This window comes from Lagopus muta, chromosome 22 (assembly GCF_023343835.1).
Source record: "Lagopus muta isolate bLagMut1 chromosome 22, bLagMut1 primary, whole genome shotgun sequence".
In the NCBI taxonomy this organism is placed as follows: Eukaryota; Metazoa; Chordata; class Aves; order Galliformes; family Phasianidae; genus Lagopus; species Lagopus muta.
In genome coordinates, this window is record NC_064454.1 from 4683437 (window position 1) to 4704571 (window position 21135).

At 43.8% G+C, this 21135-nt stretch overlaps 1 protein-coding gene across 8 annotated transcripts in view; it reads right to left on the reverse strand.

Annotated features, from left to right (window-relative positions):
- CADM1 (cell adhesion molecule 1) overlaps nt 1-21135 on the reverse strand; it is a 158704-nt gene that overhangs the window by 25063 nt on the left and 112506 nt on the right. For 4 of the 8 annotated variants that reach the window (XM_048968562.1, XM_048968564.1, XM_048968565.1 and 1 more), the window contains exons 5-8: nt 20541-20696; nt 9257-9356; nt 5856-6028; nt 2310-2381 (exon numbers count right to left, since the gene is read on the reverse strand). In XM_048968562.1, coding sequence (XP_048824519.1) covers nt 2310-2381; nt 5856-6028; nt 9257-9356; nt 20541-20696 — 501 coding nt within the window. The remainder of the gene's footprint in view (nt 1-2309; nt 2382-5855; nt 6029-9256; nt 9357-20540; nt 20697-21135) is intronic. The other 4 variants (XM_048968563.1, XM_048968566.1, XM_048968568.1 and 1 more) reach the window with 1 other exon arrangement.

A 21135-nucleotide genomic window follows, 5' to 3' on the forward strand; every position in this document is an offset into this window, starting at 1 on the left:
TCAAAGAGGCAACGGAAACCTGTCTGGGTTTTGTAAGTAGGAGGACAGCAAACTGGTACATTCTCCAGCATTGAAAATAAGGATGTGAGCAAAGCATAGGGCAGTCGTGCTCCTGACACCACAGCACTTCCACAATTCTGCTTGCGAAGGAAACGAAGCACTGGCAGCCAATGAGCCCTAGCACACACCGCAGCACTGCTCCATTGAGTCACACTTCCTTACAGCACAACAACCTCAGAAGGCATAGTGCTGAGTGGGTTTGGGGAAATTGTTCTGGTGGAAAGTTACCCAGGAGGAACAGTTGGGAAATGTCACATCCGAAGGCCCTCGCTTCCTGAAAGACCGTGGTTAACATGGAGCCAATTCTTTTTGGGAACCAGAACCCACGCTGCTAAGCTTGACAGGGTTAGAGAGGCTTCAGCCTCCAAAGAGGCACATGTCCAGGTTGTCTGATGGCTGGGAGATGTGAGGTGATGACAACTCACCCCCCAGCACAGGGGAGCATCATGCTGGCAGCTCCTCAGGGCTGAGGGAATCCCGTGATCCTCACATGTCTGAAGAAGGACCGCGAGCTCAGTTTATGTTAGGAGGGCTAAGGTTTGAATGCTGGATGAGAAACATTAGATGGGGAAGCAGGCTAGAGAAGAAAGAGTGAGAATTATTCAAAGAGAAAACGGAATTTCCTCACATTTTAAGGCAGTGATTACAGCAGAAGAGCAAGCAACAACACTGCTGTTTATTATTAACAACCACTGCTACGGAGTTTGAAATTGCAGGTGAGGTTGGCATGCACTGTTACAGTCCTCAGGTGATCCCTGAAATGACAGGCTGACTGTAATTCAGTTCCAGGGAAAAGGACAATGGTTAATGTTAGCAGGCACTGACATAAACATAATGGGGTCAATCAAGCATCAGGACAGATTCCTCCTTTTAGCCTTCTATAATTCACAAATTACTGCAAAACAAAAGAAAACTGAACGCATGTTGGTTTGCACTGAGACACACTGGACCAAGTTTTCTCTGCAAAGGGCTTTTAGGGAGACTTTGAAATAATAAAGTTTGAAGCCTATTCTGAAACGAAAATTGGTTAAGAGATTAAAAACAGAGAACTGAAATAAAGTGACTACATCATAAAATGGGGAAGCGTCCTCAAGCATCCGAACCTTGGGTGCTGGAGTTTGGGATTATTAATAACCACCTGGAAAGAGGAAGACAGAAAATGGCAAAGTCCAGACAACACAATGACATATGAAAGACAGCGCACAGACAGCGCGTATTAAGGCACATTGGAAGACTTGCTTGTCCATGCTAGTGGAGCCTGATTTGGTTGTAAAAACCTCAGGAAGGAAAAAAAGCCACAAGATGCCCTGAACAGCACTGTTAGAGTCAAAGTCATCAAAGCAGATAAATGCGAAGGTATTTACAAAGGGTTTACAGCAACAATAAACGTTATGCCATTCGCTACTCAACGGCCCATTCTCACCTTCTGCTTGTCACTTCTACCTCAAGAAACAAATAAATAAAAAAGCAAAAGCAAAAGCAGCAGTTGAAATAGAAAACATCAGGGAAAACAAAAATGGCGATGCGAATGAATGCAGCAAAATAAGAAAGGGCTTTGGTTATGGGTGGAGAGAATCGGGTCTAGTGAGGAAGAATGATGGATGTGTGTAAAATAGAGGGGTTTGGTGATCAGCTGGTTGGTTTTGTTCATCTTTTCTTACCAGACAGGCAAAAAACTCAACGTTCTTAAAGCCAGCTCCTCAAAAAGGCTCCGACAGAGACTTTTTGACTCAATAAAAAATGCCTGGTGGGATTCATTTTTTGTGGGAGAGCGAGGAACGCAGCTTAATACAGAAATAGACGAAACACCGATGCATGACAGAAAGCATCTCCAGTCACATTAGGTGAATTAAATCACTCAAGACCATACTTTACGCTTCCAAGTAATTAAGTGCTCAGAAATTGGTACTGATGGGGTCGAGGGTAAAACGATTCCAAGTACAAACCTAGTTCTAAGGCTGTTTACATCCTGCATTTGGAAGTACCCAGTATGAGCCACCAGTAACTGAATCAAAAGCTCTTTCTGCCATGGCGATTTCCATGCTTCAGAAACAACCTGCAGTCAAGATGCCCCAACTTCTTCAACTGCCAGATTAGGACTCACACAGTGGGTGCATTTGAGAAAAAAAAAAATAAAATGGAAATCAAGTGATTGGTTTGTTGTTTTTCCCCAGGCTTCAAGCTCTGCTTACATACATAAAAGACAATAAACATTCAGGACATTTCCAATGGTTATGAAGGTACCATACCTGTGATGGTGGTAGGGATGGTGGTGGTAGTGGTGGTGGTTGTTGTGGGAGGAGGGATAGTTGTGGGGGGATCTGGATAAAATATAAAAAGGAAAATAATAAAAAAGCAAATTAAGAAAAAACAAGCAGAACACAACAGCGATCAATAATGATCAGAGAAAAAACAAGGACGCTAAGAAGCAGCATGGCTCTTGGGTGCCCTTCCTCCTCTAAAACCAGGTGGGGAACTTCCAGCTGGCTTTAAAGACCAAGGGCCAGATCCTCAGCAGCTGGACGTCACCTCCAGCTCGATCCCCATCGAGGGAGCTATGTGTGGACAGTCCAGATGGAGAACCTGGCCCAGAAACTCTCCCCCTTTTTGCCTCTTACAATGCTCAACAAAATAAAATTAAAAAAAAAAACAAACAAATAAAACCCAGCATAAATTAGTCAATGAGAGAGAGAGAAAAATGGAATGGGAAAGCTGTAAGAAAAATAAACTGCACACTTTCCACAACAAAAAAGAACAGTTTACATGTACAAAGAAAGACACAGTGGTGCTTTGTTGTTTGTCTACATATACATCTGAAATCCAGGTGGGAGGTTTGTGTGAGGGGCCCTGCTGTGCTTAACAGACTAAATATCAACAGCACACGAATATATCTCACTTTTTTTTCCAGGGCTGTTAACTTCACTCTATTCTTCCTCTATGAATACACGTCAGCAGGATGTTAAAAACTACTTCAAAGATAGTAATAAATACAAAGAAATGAAAACATCATTACTGAATATCCATTTCACCGAGATCTTTTCATAAAAATGTCAGTATTTCTCTGACAGTTTTATTTTAACACTCTTGTTTTGGCTCGTAGCGCACTGTTAATGAGAAACACAGATACGGAGATGCTTCTCTTTGTAACTAATAACCACTTCTCACAGACACTTGACCTGCTCAGAATCAAATGCTGCCGCTCTTCCCATAGTTATATTACGTACGTGGGCACATCCTCATCAAAACTATTGGGCAGGAGGAGGAAGATATGAGAAGATGTGAAAGAAAAAAATATGTATCAATGCCCAGATGATCAAACTGAATGTGCTAAGTAGTTGGGAAGACTTTGAACTACGGATTCGTTCCGCAATAATAGAGCATGAAACATTTCATAGGCTTTTGATATTAGGTTTTCTCTATAGCACGTCAGCTTTCCATCACTAACACATCTGCTACTCTTTTATCTCCAAGAAAGCTCTCAGATTCCCTAATTAATACATCTGAACTTTAATTATGTGCTGCACCTTTATTGTATTCTGCACAACTTCCTGAAAGTTAAGAGACATTACCTTGGAATTCGCTCCAGTGTGGAGACAGCTAAAGACATTGGCCATATATGCTGAGAACCATTTTGTCCTGCTCCTACGTTCCAAGCCACCCAGTCCCTATGCTTACGCTGGAGAACCTTCTCACTCTTCTGCCCAAGATGCTGTCACGTCTCCATAGGATTGAGGGAAGAATCACCCTGCCCTTCCAGCAAGCCAGCAGCGGTGGCTGAACCCAGCTCATCTCCCAAACTGCACTGGGGACGATGCTGTGTGGCAGGCTCTCTCTTAATAAATGTAAGAAATGATTGTGTGCTAATTGTTCCAGAAGCTTCTAGAAGATGCAGCTGCCCATAGGGAGGAAAAGCGTGAAAGGAATGTGTGTCAATGCAATTAGATATCCTTACACCATGTGTGCAACAGAGGAAGGTGTGCAAAGCACTGATCAGCAGCTGCTCTTTTGCAAGCCCAGGCTGCTGGCAATCATTTGCACTTAATACCATTGAAATGTAGGTGTGTTTGTTTGGTGTGGAGACTAAATCAGCCCTACCTGTCCTGGAGTGCATCCCCCACAAAGGGGATGGGAGCTGGGGGCTGAGTCCCAGGGGACAAGCAGTGAGCACATCTTCCTGCTGGCTTTCACACTACTCCAACAGAGGCATACAGACTCCATAGCCTATATATTATTCACTGTCTTCCAGGGGGGAGAGATGCCAAATGCAGCAAAGTCTGGAGAAGTGCATGCTTTCCACTGACACGTGGAGGGAGACCAGCAGCTCCTCTCCAAGCTCACCACAGCAATACTGGATTCCTTTTGGTTTCCTTAAGGTTCTGTGCTAGAGGGCTTCATATGATGATCACAGCCCAATCACTTCCGTTACAACAGCAGCTCTGGATTTCTCCCATCTAAAGTCAGGGCTGAAGGAGTTCTTTATGTTGTCCAGAGTGCTGAGTCATAGCGGGGCACAGCCAAACATGCAGCAACAGGATGTGGTGGGATGAGAAACCATTACTTGGCTGTGAGCTCCTGACAAACCACGAGAAGCCTTCCTACATGCTACAGCATCTGATGGATAGCTGAACTCTGCAGTCCACAAGTTAATGCCCCCTGGGAACGGCACCATCTTTACTGTTATTTGGAACTTAACTCTCAGAGAGGGAAAGCACTGCACACTGGAGTCTTTCAGAGCTACAGACACCAGAAAACTACCTGCATGCTGGAGTATAGGAGTTCAATTTCAGCACAGAGCTATTAGGTTTGATATAGGCTTCGATCTCTGGGCAGGTTTCTAAAACTGGACCTACAACTGGTCCCATGCCAGTGGTGATGCTGGGTTCCGCACTAATTACTGGCATCAGAGAGAATACAAGAGAATTTGGGCTGCAGAGCTTTCAGAAGCTGTTGCACAGCATGAACTTCAAACCAAAGCATGTTACTATCCCATCCAAATATCAGGCAATACCCACCACAAGCTCAGCTCCACCATTCAGTAACCACTCTAACAGCTAAGGTTCACATATGCAGCCCAGGGGAATTCTTTGTAATTAAAGTAGGGGATGACTCTTCGAGTGCCTTCTGAATCTCCATTATATGCAACACCTCGTGACAGGAGTACAACAAGGTTTAGAGCAATGGCAAAATAATGTAGAGGAACTGAGGAATTAAAGTAGGTACTTAATAGCACTTTAAAGAGAGGCTGAGACATGTTTTAGTGTCTGCTCAGCAGCCACGGATAGGCTTAGGACATCTCATTCCTCCCATTTATTTACTGGTTTGCAATTACTGGGGGATGCTGGCTGACTCTTCAGTCATTTAACTCGCTAATAAAAGACTGGGGGAAAAAACCAACCCTGAAGACACTGAAAAAAGGTATTACAAAAAGGAAAAAGGAATCATCAGAGAAGTCCTGCCAGGCTAGAGAACTTCCCAGTTCTCCCCATGCCTCTGTTCCAGCTTTGTTTCAGGCCTCATCTGACAGCACGTGCCTCGGTGAGCCCCCAACAACAGCTCCAGGGAAAGGAAGCGAATGGCTCTGCACCTGACGCACAACACCGAGAGTCACAGAAGCAAAAGAAATGCTTTTCCAGCCCCTAGCCCACCCCGGTATCTGGTAGGTGTGTTGGGAGCTATCTGTCATCCTTCCAGGAAGCAAAAAAAAAAAAAGTTAACTTCTTTCAAAGCTTTCCGAGAGCAGCATGTTGCAATTACGTGTAAATGAGTCTAGAAGAACGGTGGTTGTTCTCACGTACCGTATACAAACAGCATGTAATCCGCATGTGATTTCCCCACCGCGTTTGAAGCCTCACAGCGGTATGTACCATTATCTGTTTTGTTTAGGTTACTAATGAGAAGGTTTGAACCAGACACTACAACGTGTTGAGGCATCTCATCATCTACTCTTAACCACCTCATGTCCGTAGGCCTACAGAGGAGGGAGAAAAAGAAATAAGCACATTACTATTTTCCTATGGTAAAGATGGCATCTTCAATAGTTCATCCACAGACAGAAAGCCCAAAACCAAGAAAAACTGTAAAGAAATAACACATGCTTTTTTGCACTACTCAAGCCCAGATGCTGTCGGGCTTCCTCAATTTAAATTTATATTAACCCCACAGGAAACTGTATCCAGACCTTAAATTTTCTGAAGACACTAATGCAAGCAGGAAGAAAGTTCATTAGTGGTTAATCATTCGCTTAATCAGTACATCTGAAATCTTTGAGGTCTATGGACTACATGTGCATCCATAGGGTGCTGAGTGCAGATCTGGACATGTGACAGAACAAGTACATTTGCATCGAGTTTGAACCATTTCACAAAGAGACGTGATAGACTTATTTACTTCAATTTTGGCTCTGCTGCTCAGTGATAGCATTTTAGTTGCTAGCAAACAGGAGCACCTTTCTTCTCTCCCCAGTTCTGCTTCTCCCATTGGCAGCCTGCTTCCTGCATCCTTTTACTTAATGGAACCAAAATGAGCATCACGTTTGGATAATTTGGGGAATGAAATTAGCATGTTTTGTTAGAGCTGGTAAAGCCAGTAAGGAAAACAAATGCTGCAGGGCTTGGGGAGTTGTTATTATTATTATTATTACTATGAAAATCTTTGAACAGCAGTAAGGACAGATCAGCTACTCCTCTGAGACAGCCCATACCAGCAAGAAAAACATAGAGAAGCTTTCAGAATGACTAAACACTGAGCTCTGAATAAGGGGAGGTTTAAACAATAACACATTCTTCAGACTGCCTATTTCCAAAAGCAAAGTCTGCAGGTTGTATTTTGCTGGGAGCTAGTGCTGTTGAAGGTACCAAAAGAGCTCAGGCTTATGGCAGACTGCTGTAGTGAAGTCAAAGCTCTTCAACTCTCAGCCTCCCAGCCACTCGACTGGAATGGCTGCAAAATTCAATAAAACCCTTCGGTTCTCAGCTGCCTCATAGAAAACTGACATCTGATTTCAGACAAAGGCTTGGCGCGCTCTTCCTTGCTTTGCTCCATCCCTGGAGGCACTCAAGGCCAGAGTAGATGGGGCTCTGGGCAGCCTGATTCAGTGGGTAGCAAGCCTGCCCATGGCTGGGGCTTGGAACAAAAATGATAAAGTCCCCCTTCAGCCTAAGCCCTTCTATGGTCCTACAATTGCCACCTGTGGCAGGATGGGCTCTCACTGCAGAGCACACCACTAATACGCCCATAACTGTGCAACAGCAGCTCTCATGAGAGCTGTAGCTGCAGTTCTACCTCAGTGTTAGGGGAAAGGTTTCTGATGCTCCTAGCTACCATTTTCCAAGAGCTATCAGCAATTTTGGAGCCCCAAGGCCTCACACGCTGTATGTGCTACACAGCAGCCTGTTTCTCCAAGAACTGAATATCCTAAAAGTGACAGTTTCACCATCTTCCTACTTTCCTCATTGAGTTTTCTTGTGTTTTTCCTTCTGACTGTCTTATCTTGGGCAATAACAAAAGAGAAATTTCTACATTCTGGCTTTGTTTTTCCCTGAGCTTCCCCGCTAGCCTAATGTTCATGATGCAAAATATTGCAGAGAAATGCTTTTGTCTAACTGAAGAAACATCTCTGTTCATCCTAAACTGCTGCAAAGAGCTAAACACAGTATTTTTTTACTGTATATTTTCTTATGCTTCGAGAGACACGGGTGAAATGACTACATAAGTAAATTCCTAGCACATTACTAGCATCACCATAACATTAAGTGGCATAGCGCCTGGGAGAGGTGTCTATCTTAGTTAATGTGTGTATGCCTTATTCATAGCCTGAAAAACAAAAAAAAGTAAGGAAGCCTATTCATCAAATTCCCAGATGATAGCAAATGGGAGGAACTGCTGTTACCCATGAGAGGAGAAATGCAAAGGGGCTTTGACAGATTCTGAACGGGGAGTAGGGGGATGTGCCAGCCTCTAAAGTACAGGGAAGGAGGAATAAACAAAATCACCTAGGTGAGGTAGGAGACTACTGTGGAGGATGACAGTACCACAAGCCTTCTTGCTTCTGAGCTGCATAGACCCTTCCTGTCCCTGCCCACAGAAGCAGAACTGTCAAACTGGATGACTTCAAGTTAGACTACACCTGCAGTACTCTTCAGTTCTGGGCACGCTACCAAGGAGACGCTGACAGATTTCAGGGATGTTTGCAGAAATCTCATGGACATGATGAAAATAAAAAAGGATAGTAAATACTTGACAGCCATAAATCCAAGTGAAGAGGAAGTATTAAAAACAACAACCAAAAAAAGTCAACGAAATTGAAATTAGAACAACAATGGAAGTGTGGAAAAAAATGTACCCTCCCTCGTCAGGAATTTCCTGATGCATAAATCTCTAAACCAATATAAGAAAGCCTCAAGGGCATGGCAGAAGGAGAAAGGATAAAACTTGCATTTCATAGAAACAACACAGGTCACCAAAAATCGAGAATTATCATACAGTCAATACAAACAGAAAGACAGATTGCCTTACCTTACAGATCCATTCCACTTTTACAAGTGCTCAATTCTTTGGGCCATTCATACTTCTGCATACTTGCACCTTATTAGGATTCAACACACAGGCCCCTGACCTTGCTTTTGCAGATTAATTGCAACCAATTGCCACCTACGCCATTCCCTGGGGAAGAGATGTATGGCTGCACAGTACCTGTGCTGCTGCCTGTCCTTTCTGCACCAGAGGGCTTGCTCCTCTCCTGGGAGCTCTAAAAGCAAGAGTTCCTCAGTCTCTTTTTTATATATATATATACATAGGAATAAATGCAAATCAAAATAGATGCCTTCATTTGAATTAATTTAGATCCGTGGGAGAAGTTGTCCAGAGAGGCGGTGGTGCCCCGTCCCTGCAGACAGCCAAGGTCAGGCTGGACGGGGCTGTGAGCACTGCTGAGCTGTGGGTGTCCCTGTGCGCTGCAGGGAGCGGCACCAGGCGGCCTTCAGCTCCCTTCCAACCCAAACTGTTCTGGGAACCTATGACTGGGCAGCACGAATGCTGGTGCAGAAAGGATCTCTCCACTCTTTCATTCTATCGCATCGTCTTCGCAGCAGAGAATGGCGTATTCAATTTCTGCAATAGCAAAGGAGGCCGAAAAAGCCCGTTTCTGGGGCACAGCTCCATCACTGCCTGGTGCATCCTTGGGCAGTTCCCAACTTACTGTGGTTTTCCAAAAGCTGCGCACGTCAGTTCGAGCGGCTCCCCTTCTCTCGTGAGGCCTTGCACTGGGTAATTCTGAGAAACCCGCACTTGAGGCTTATCTGCGTGACAAAAACATCATTTCATAAATTTCCTCGTCAGACAGAATCCCATTTCTACGCACCCAACACCAAAAGACAGTCATCACCACCGCTCCTTTTGGCCCCCTCTATGCCACTCGTCTAATCAGAACGTGAACTTGCTATTTGCTTCAAGACGGAGTGATGAGCAATGGGAAACGTGAGCAGATAGGAGATCTGCACTGACTTGAGCACCACCGTTCCCCAGGAAAGGCATTTTGCTGCACCAGAGTTTATCTCTGAACTCACTCAAGCTAAAAGGAACTCATTTGCCTTCATGCTAAGGTGAAACTGGTGATATCTGCGGTGCTGGGAATTGATATGTTTTATCGTGTATCATATATTACTGTATGACAACACCTTGTGTCCACGCATATTAATACGTCGGGGCTTTACAAGAGATGCTTGTTAGAAACACAAAAAGGCATCACAGCCACCGCTGCTTTTGTTTGAACAACCCAAGATTTTCGTTAGTCGAAATGAAGCTCTTCTAAATCCTAAAATAAACACAGAGAATTAAAGCATTCAGTGAGGCAGCCAGCTCAAACACGCTGTAGCAAAACCCTGCAGGAAAAATAAAACCCACAAAAACAACCACAACACACCGGAGCCCGTGATTAAAAAATTCATTGCCTCCTATAACTGAAAAGCAGATTAAGAATGCAATCTGAGCTGTAGCTAAACTGCTATCAATGTTATCAGTGCTACAGATGCCATTAGGCCGTGTGTATCTTTCAGGAATTTACTCAACTGTAAGAAATGAAGGAAGGCAAAAAATAAATCAGTATGCATAAAGGTTGAAACAATTCAAACATTTCTCTTTCCTTTGAGAGTTCACTGCTACCAAAAGTATCAGCTTGCTGTACTTTATTAATTGTGTTTAACTCATTAACGTGCTTCCTACGGAATAATAGAGATTAGGAAAAAAAAATGCAAGTCAGGATTTGACCAATTTAAACTCTCCTAATTTTCAGTAATGGAATAAGCTACACCAGTAAATCCTCTCCTGAGACGATGCACCACAAACATTTTACAAACGAATCCCATTACAGACGCTTCCTGTGGCCACAAAACCAAGCAGTGTCTGCACACGGGTTACGGTGTCATGGATGTGTGTGAGCTGCAGAGTCCCAGCTCCAGTGGAAACACAAGGCTGAAGGATGCCTTAAACACAAGCTGACCCCCAGTGGGTGATGCTAAGGTAACTAAGGGCTAATGCCAGAACAAGCCTGGTTGGATGACATGCTCTTAGAGGTCTTTCCCAACCATCATGATTCTATGAAAGAGGAGAAAAGCTTCTGAGCCCTGTTTACAGGGGAAAATGGAGACCATCTTGCATGGCCTCTTCTGCTGCTCCAATGAGACAAATTTCCCTATTTCTAATGAGATGCTTAACAGCTGTCAATTACTTATGGCAATCAAGAGGAATACACTGAAGGCTCGTTGTACTGAGAATGAACTGCAAACTAAGTAGGCTTTCCCAAAACTACAAGAGCCGAGCCCTTCCATTCCAGCTTCTCGCCCCACAGCCTCCATTACTCAAATGAAAGAAGCAAAGTGAATCTACGCCACTTGGATTTGCACACTGTAGGGATGGGGAGGAGAGTTGGAGGCTGGAGCTGAGGAAGCAGGTTTGGCAGTGAGGGCGGTGAGGCGCTGGCACAGGTTGCCCAGAGAGGCGGTGGTGCCCCGTCCCTGCAGACAGCCAAGGTCAGGCTGGACGGGGCTGTGAGCACTGCTGAGCTGTGGGTGTCCCTGTGCGCTGCAGGGAGCGGCACCAGGCGGGCTTTGAGGCTCCCTTCCAACCCAAACCATGCTGCGATTCTATGTCACACACACAGTATAAATCTGGACTTCATTAACACACAGTTGCACTTGAGAAGACAACAACGTTCCCAATAGAGTTATCACAGTGATTGTCTCTTCTAAGCAGGACTCATCAACAAGCAAGTAATTACAGAAGGCACTTATGGAAATGGGAAGTGCTTCAAAATGCTGAAAGATGGCTGGTCACTCCAGAGAACTGACATTTCAATTAGGCACGTAGTACACAGGGAAAATTCCACCTGCTTTGACCAAGAATTTGGGGCAGACTGCCTTTTTTCTTTTTTCTTTTTTTTTTTAAGGACATAAATAATCTTTAATTTTGCTGCTCAGTTGAAGTCAGTACCTTTCTTCTTCAGATTATGGATTCTTAAGTAAAGCTGTCTAAAATGCCAGATTCTGAGCTCAGATCCTACCTGGAATTGTGGCATTTAGCAACCAACACCAGCATGATGTTTTTCAAGGTCTGTACCAATGGTTTGCCACCTATTAACCACTTCATCAAAAAGGCCACGTTCCAGTAGTGACAGCTGTGGTAGTACAATGTGGGGCAATGACCATCTCAGATAGAAGTCCAGGGCATAAGCAACAGCAGAAGAACTTTTACTACCAAGTGCATTCCAATGCCTGATATCCTCAACTTGGAACTTCATAACATCACGTTGCCTGATTACTGCACAAAAATAAATGCTTGCATCTATGCTTCTGAGCCACAATACACTCCACTGGCAGCCAATTAGATGAAACAACCTCAAGCTATTTCCTAGTATGCCTATTTCTAGTGGCTTAAAAAAAAAAAGAAACCCTAGTAATTTAATAAGGCACCTTTATTAAGCTAAATTCATTCAAAACCTACGAGTGATATACAAGGTTAAATACCAGTAGTCTAAAGGTTACACTGTAGCAGCAACCAATTTGAAAAACTTATTACAAAACCATTCTGCATTTGATGAGATTTCTTTTACAACACACGCATTGTGTGCCTCAAAGACAACTGAAAAGCAGCCTTCAGAGAGGCGACAGCAAGCCCTGCTCCTTGCCTGGCCTGTCAATTATGGCATGCATGAGGCCAAACCTCTCAGCCTACCACACTCCTGAAAGCAACCAGGAAAGGAAAAATAATACAATCATAGAATCATTAAGGATGGAAAAGACCTCTAAGATCATCAAGTCTACCCATCCACCAATACTGCCCATTAAATCACGTCCCTATATGCTACATCTGCCCTTTCCTTGAACATCTCCAGAGATGCTGATTCCACCACCTCCCTGCACAGCCTGTGCCAATGCTCAACTGCTGTTTGAGAGAAGAAATTCTTCCTAATATGCAACCTGTACTCAGCACACTTCCACCATAGCTCTTGTGCTATCAGTCCCTCATGGTGTTGGACTAAGGCTCTTCCTGCGTGTATCGCCCATGCCTGTCAAGTTCCTCCACAATTGATCCAATCTTCCAGCAGGATTTCTATGAAGTCTACACACCAGGATGTGTGCAATACTCCAGGATTGAACACACTAGCACTAATAGAGAAAAAGCACCACTTCAGCTCCAGCTCCTTGCCTCATGCACACAGGGAAGCGCTGGTTTCTCTACAGAAAGCTTTTGCTGCAGCATTCCAACCATTCCATTTGCCAAGATGCAGCTCCACTTCTGTGAAGAAGGGATAAGGGCTGCACCCATTTTCCAGAGTTTTAAAACTCTGTGGTTCAAAAATTACCCAGACCCTCAAGTCATTCTGCATATGCCTTGACTCTTCTTCTTATTAACTGTTAGGCAGTTTTGTGCCATCAGCAAAGATTATTAACAGCGATTTTTTTGATTATTATTTTTTTTTAAAGAACTTCTAAATGAGTCATGGGAGCACTGAAGAGCATCAGGCTAAGCACCCAGGCCAGTGCATTTACTCTAAAAATACCATCACTTGCTGATTACTCCCTAATGACTATTCTTTGAGATCTGCCAGTTAGTGATTTCTTAATCCACTTAAATGTGCGCTCTATCGATTATGCTTAGATCTCATTAATCAGTCAGGATATCATGTTATACAGAGTTCAGTGTCTTACAAAAACCTAAGTCCATTATTTCTACCCATTTACTTTCATCAGGCAGACCTATGATCTCAAAGACAGAAACGAGCTCGTCGTCTCAGGAAGTGACACCGGACTGATTGGTACAGCCTGATCCCAGCACAGCTCAATGCTAGCTCTGCTGTGTGGCTCTGGGACATCAGGGCTGGCCACAGTCTTTGTGCCATCCCCTCAGGGCTCCTCTGGTCAACAGGTACGTCCATTTCAAGAAACATGGAGATACAGCACTGAGGGACATGGCTAGTGGGCAAGATTGGTAGTAGGTGGAAGGTTAGCTGATCTTACAGGTCTTTTCCAACCTCAATGACTCTTTGATTCTATTAGTGCCTTCAGCGTAACGTTACCAACTGGAGGAAGGCAGCCAAGTTTTGCTGAGAACATTTATCTCGTTTGTAAGAGGACTAAACCCAACGGCAACACGACAGGAGGCAGCACACCCCTCTGCAGGCAGTAAGTGCTGCATGGTAACAGCATGGGTTTCTCCAACTGCCAAGCCCGTGGTTGAATTCCCACACACTGCAGCCCACAAGGATGCTAATGCATATTAGATGTGACTCCTACATGGAAATATGACCTGAAATAAAAGGATGGTTTACTTGGGAAATGCAAGGAGGCAGGTGAATGATGGTTATGCTCTTGCCCTCATGTCTCCCCCATGAAACACATTCAGAATACTCTTAACGAGGAAAACGTGTGCAGTAAATTTAAGTGTGTGGCTGCACCCAGTAATTCCACTGCTACGAGCTGCAAAACATAAACGACATCACACTTGAGGTGGATGTTCTCTGGGGCCGTGCCAGTCATCTCCGAGTTGAATCATCACACTCCAGCAGCTCCTGGTCCTCCAGCAATCTCAGAGTGATACGGCTCCTACGACGCAGCAATCTGTCCACTCTAAGCACAAAAAACTGCACTGAAACAGTCATTAATACCACAGTTAAAACATTCTGGAAAACATTTCTTCAGCAGGAGAGACGTTTCTCTGAACTCAGCCGACTCCCAGTGCTCACCAACCACCAAGAGTGACAAAGCAGCCAACCCTCCCTGGCCCACACCATCACCAAATTGCAGCTGAACACGTACATCATTAAGTAATGATGTGACAATAATGGTCAGCTCCTCCGTGGCAGACAAGGACGGGTTTCGTATCACCAGACTGTTTGCCAACTGAGAAAATTACAAAATGGATTCTTTCAATGATTCAGCTGAAAATTCTCTTGCCTGCACTGTAAAATTAGGCAGCGAATCCAAGTTTTAAAATCCATTTGGTGATTACTGAATTAATTCTCCAAGTGCGCCTCTTTGCAGAAATGATGACAGATGGTGTTCTCAGGAGATGGATCCTGCAGGTCAAGCAGAGTTTTTGCCCACTTTAGGTAATTCTGGCTTCAAAATCACCCAGAATACACTCTAGTGGCCATCTGAAGAAAGATGGTTATTTTTCAGAGATCCTCAGCTCTGCTTTGTTCTGTGTCCCAAACCAACAAGCTGCATTGTCTATAGAAATAGCAGTAATAAACCATTCTCAGAATCTGTCTCCTGGCAGTTTCTATATCTCACAGCGCTCACACGCTAGGGAACGTTCAGCAGGAATACATCTTTCAGTATTAAAACAAGTCAGGGATGTTGACAGCCATACACAGGTAGAGATGAACTGTCGCCTCAATCCAACATCAAGCAGATTTGCTTATCAAGAATGAAGTTACAGAGAGCACAGACCTGGCAAACCAGGGCTTTCACCTCACTTTGGTAGGGGCAGAGTCACCTCTAACATCAGTGGCCAGGACTTGGCTCTTAGGGACTGCACCCCAACTGAACTCCGTGCTCAGGCATACCCAGGGGAACAGGAAGTTGTACCTAAAACATCCCTATGCCCAATATTTAGCTGCATGCTCCTGCTGAATACTTCCAAAGCACAACGTCCAGGCTGTGCTGCGTGCTTTTCATTCCCAACAACACTCCTCTGAGAGAACCTTATTAATGAGCTTGCAAACGAGCACCCAACTGGGAAATGTCACAAACAAGAGTGGCTAATGCCCCAGAAAATCAAATAACTGAACACTTGGCTGATTGTGGTGCTTTTCATATTTATAAAAAGGAGAGGGGGAAAAAAAAAAAAAAGAAAGCTTTAAATCAAAGTTTCTGAAGAGGTCAACACCTCACCGAACAAAACAACTCATTTATTCATTTTAAGAAACCTCCAGATGATAAATTACATTGATGTTAATCACTTCACTGCATACTATGCAATTAATATTTGTACTCGATAAAAATATAAGGATTACTGAAGATGTGACAGCATACATATATGGTTGACTTTTAACATAATTGGGTGCAAAGCATTCTCCCATCGTAACAGCAGAGGCCATAACAGATTCCTTTAGTGCATATTTTAGATGTACACTTATAGCTATTAAAAAAAAAGTGGAATACACTATTCATTATAACTTCAGAAAGAGAGGAAGAGAAGAGGAAGAGAAGAGGAAGAGAAGAGGAAGAGAAGAGAAGAGAAGAGAAGAGAAGAGAAGAGAAGAGAAGAGAAGAGAAGAGAAGAGAAGAGAAGAGAAGAGAAGAGAAGAGAAGAGAAGAGAAGAGAAGAGAAGAGAAGAGAAGAGAAGAGAAGAGAAGAGAAGAGAAGAGAAGAGAAGAGAAGAGAAGAGAAGAGAAGAGAAGAGGAGTCAAATCAGGACTTCCACACTTTCATTTCCAGTATTGCATAATGACATAAAGAAAAGTACCACAAAAGCTGAACCTAAATGTTTCAGATTATCTGGTTCCATTTAATTCCTTAATGATATTTTAATGTGTTTTGGTGCTTCATTTCCTTTCTAAAATTACGCTCAACACCCTGGTCTTCCACCCCTCATTGAATGATCTGAATCACAGAAGGAAAGCAACTTGAGCCCAACTCAACATATATTTCCAAGCCAGCACCACACAACATATTGCAGCCATCCACTGCACAGGGCTGTGTGCTCACTGGCTATTAATCAAGCATGAAATTCCGTTGTTACTGTGAGTACACGGCACTATCTGTCAAACTCTGTTTGCTTTTAAAAAGCATTACCAGGAGATTTTCATAAATATTACAGAATGCTTGTTTGCAGAGATTTCTTTTTAATAACACACTCTGCGTTCATAGGGAAGCATTTATCTCAAAGCTTCACAAAGGGCCAGGCTGTGCCACATTACATATGCAATAAATAGCTTACTCCCTGAGTAGGACAAGTTAATACTCAGCATGAATACATCTTAGTCATCACTCTGCTGACTACAGCAAAACATCCCCTCCCCACAACCCACTACATGCACTGCTCAGATTCGGGTGAAGCTGCTATTCATTTTTTTCAACTTTAGCTTATGGTACAGTAATGAATTACCAGAATGTACTATGGACCCTTATCAGATCATGCAACAGTTTAATTATTTTGCCAGAGGAGGAGCAAAACAGCCCTTCCTATCTCTCAGGTTACAGAGAAAACAACTGTGCCTGTCCTTAAAGATTCTACATGCTCAGCACCGGAGGAGACACTTAGAAATAAGCAAGCAGAGAAGAGGACAACAAGAAGACAAATCACACCGCAGATAGAGAACAACTGCCTTGTTAAATGATGGCTACGGTGACACCAGGTTTAGTGCTGCACACGCACGGGGTGCTCCAAGGTTCAACATTATCACAAACCCCACACATTAACTCTGCAGAGCCTGAAATCACCGTGCCCGTCTCCCTTCATGAGCACTATCTGCTCCTCTGGAGCAACTGCAGCCTGGGGTGCAGCCAAGGGCCAGCCTGAAATATGCTCCTGAAGTTACCCAGAAACCCTGAAGTTGGCAATTTCCTTTGAACTACATTGCAGGTGAAAATGTTGAAATGAATTGCTTTCAGAACACAGTGAAGGAGGTCACTTCACAGACTGCCACTTTTGCACCAGTTTTGTTGTTTTTTTTTTTCCCCTTTCTTCGCCAAGAAGAGCATTTCAATTAAACAGATGCTTATTTCAGGCAACGCCTCCAAATGCACCAAAACAAGAACGAGCATCCCCGATCTTCAGTGACACCTCAAGGTCCCTGAACCATATTTGGCATGCTTCTCCTTAAGAAAACTACTTGAGAAAGAGAAAATGTAATGTTTTGGACGTAGAATAAAAACACTGGAGGGAGAAAGGACTGCAACCTTCCCACTGGGCTGCAATGGAGCCGGACCCTGCTCCCATCTCTGCTCTGCTTCCTCCATTTGGAAGCATCACAAAGGCACTGCTCTCACAAGGAGCACATGAGGAACAGCAGAAATAACCTTCTCTTGAAAAATGGCTGAGCTGTGTGGGAGTGTGACCTCTGAAAATACCTTTTTCTAATTTTTTTTTTCATTTCAACATTATACAACCAGCACTGAGTTCACTGCCTGTTCCCTTTTTGCAGGCTGCGCTTTGAGGAGTTTCCATGAGGACAAACACCCCCCCACCACAAAACATGTTATTTCTGCTGTTTTCAGTGGTTTCGTTTTGTTCTTAAACTTTTAAATCATCTCTTCAAGAAAAATCTCTCCATGCCTTGAAATTGAGTCAGACAACAATACCTCGTTATCCAAGAAGGCTCCATCCATCATCCTATCCTTCCCCAACATGCTCAGGTTGGAAACATTAAGTGCAGAGAAATACAACATGTGCTGAGAAAATACTTTACTACGTCCTGCTGGTGTGCCAAAAAGGTGGATCCGTTGTGCCCTTGGTACAGATAGGCAAGACTTAGAGGGAGAGAATGGAACAGCAGACATTCAACCAACACTGTGCAGCTGACTGATCTGGAGTTATGCCTCCGTGGCTGCAAGAGAAGCAGCAAAAACCAAACGCATTGGACCGATGGGTGACTGCTAATCACTGCTTCTTTTGGAGGTATGGCATTTCGTGTGCCTGAAAAGTAAAAATGGTCAGTAGAAGTGCATCAACAGTCATCGGAAGGGATCCGGTGCTCTGATTGCAAGTCCCATATCTAAAAAGCAATTGAGAAAGTATCAATTAAGCCTGATTGTCAAAGTTCCCCAAGAGGCTGAGTTCATGTCAACAGAAGCACTGATTGAGATGCTGGTTGGTGAAGACAAGATTTTTCTCCTGCTCATAGTCTCCCTCAGAACTGAGCTGCAGTCATCAGATTAAAGCCAGAAAAGCTCAGGGGTGAAGGTTTGCTCTCCAAACTCCTTTTCTACCCTAGGTTCAGGTCCAGCAGGAAGAACCAACTGCTCATGCCTGGGTGTCCTCCAGCACATGAAGTCCCGAAGCCACTAATTGCTGGGAGCTGCAAGGTTATGACGTTATGTGTTTTTCTCTTCTGGTTCTCTTCTTTCAAGCCATCTGCTCCTGCCCACTAAAAAACTAACTAGACTAACATGGGTCAATTCCCCGTAAATACACACATAGCTTCTGTTAGCAAGCTCTGAGTTTAACTCCGACCAGAGCACTCAGAAGACCTTTTCATACCCACCCCCTCACCCTCACAAGGAGGTGCTGTGTTAGTTCTACTCCAACAGGCACGTGCTCAGCTCCAGGAACAACCACAGGGAACACTAAAATCAGTGGTAAGGGTAAAATCTTTGCAGCAGAAGCCTCCAACACATTATCAGAAGATCACATGCATCCCAAAGGACATCCAAGTAACTGTATTTTACATGTGATTTGCCTTCATTGTATGAGCAACCCTGTAAAGACTGCAAATGAAAGCACTCCAAATGGGATTCATTTGATAGAGAGGAAAAACAGAACAGATTTTGCTACTGTTTTTTTTGTCCTCCCCACAAACATTGGTCCTCTCCCATCCATCAAAGTATCGGGGATTTCAGTGCAATTTCTAAAAGGAAGCCTAAAGGAAATCTGATGCCCTTTCAAACAAGGGGAAGAAACTCTGGAAGATTTCAATATCAACATAATAGGGGAGATAGGATTTTTTTTTTCCCCTGTTAAGTATTTGATCAAGCCTCACAAAGGTGCTAATGTATTATTAAAGCTAATGGAGCTCTACAAGAAATGTTAATGGACATTAAGTTTGCATAAATGAATTACACATTACCGCAGTCACAAGAAATCTAGTATCTGCCAATTTAGGAAGTATCTGATCATTTCTGTTTTCCTCATTACAGGAACATAACTTCACGCTAGTTTCAGAGATATGAGAATTGTAACCAAGACGTTCATAATGAAACTACATAACGAAGCAAATGAAATAAAATTAATACAACCTCCTCTCTCCCTTTCAGCGCAATGTTGCAGTCGATGTCAACCTGCAAAAATAAGCACTGGGAATCATCTGCGCAGCCCTGGTTTTCTGAGGCACCAAAGCTATGCAGTGAGGACAGTCTCACTTTGGTTTTGGAGCTCTTTCTGAGCAGCAGCATATGCACAGAGCAGCTGGAAGTCAGGCACGTCTGCATTTGGGAACACAGGTATTTCCAGATAACTGCTCAGAGACCTTGTTAACGTCACATACAGCAGAACAGCTCCTAAACAAAGTGCAATGCATTATTAACACCCAACATGATGGGGACATAAGAGTGAAAGTGGCTCGGCCTTTGTCAGGGATGCTACTAGAGATTCCATGCACTTCATCCTGCCCTACTTTAGAAAAACAGCTGCAGCTGTACGTTCACAATGCACAAAACCAATGCTTCTTTTGCACAGTGGCTTTTTTTCTTTCTTTTTTTTTGCACTAAACTCACAATGGTGGCCAGTTATTTTTATGTGGCATCAGAGAAAAGCATTTCAAAGAGATTTTTGCTAAAAAAAAACAACAACCCTCCAACCCCCTGAGATTCAGTCTGTTCTGATGATCATAACGCTCAGCCAGGAACTTTTTATGGTGCAAATCTGAAGTAAATGAAAGGGCTGGGAAAAGTCAAAACTTAACCAATTAAATGGTAAACAACACTCAGTTTCAGTTTTTGAAAACAGGCCATAAGTTCCACCAACAACCTCCACGGCTTCATCTAAACATACAACAAGCAGTTCCTGAATTCTTCAGTGAGTAAGTTTGTATTTTTTCCCCCAGAGAGTGGTGAGGCACTGGCACAGGTTGCCCAAGGAGGCTGTGGATGCCCCATCCCTGCAGGCATTCAAGGCCAGGCTGGATGTGGCTCTGGGCAGCCTGGGCTGCTGGTTGGCCCTGCACACAGCAGGGGGTTGGAACTGGATGAGCACTGTGCTCCTTTTCGACCCAGGCTCCTCTGTGATTCTATATGTTAAAACCATCAGAAGTGCTGCTACTCACACATGACTTCTAGGTAGCGTTGTGTCTGCAAGTCTTTGACAGCGGGGTGATCCACCAAGCAGATGACAGGGACCCCATCGTCCTCCCGCCCCACTTTCAGCAAAAGCTGGCTGGTCACTGTGTACATATCAGACCACTGCTCCACTTCTGACTTGCCTGGGGAGGAAATGGAAAAGAAGAGCAGAAAGCGATCACACGGATGCATCTATGCACATTCACATTCCTAACTTCTGTGCCCAGCTGACACGCTGCCTTCATACACTTGTTTCCTTTCTTTAGACACAAGGCTTTATGGCAGGGAGGTATGTGGGGATGGAGCAACACACCTCCCCGTGAAGTTGTTTCTGATTAAAATCTACCATATACTATCACAATGATTAACAATCCCTTTACACCATCCCCAAATCCCTGAACTCTTCAATCAATGGAGTTACAAATCCCCTCCCACTTTGGAATCAACAATTAGCTAGAAAGGTGATTAAACAGATTAACTTAATTAAAAGTCATATTGATAGGCTGAAATATTTCAGCTGTACTCCAGAGAGAGTAACCATGAGAGTAACTGCAGGATTTACCACCTGAAAGGTGATGTGAT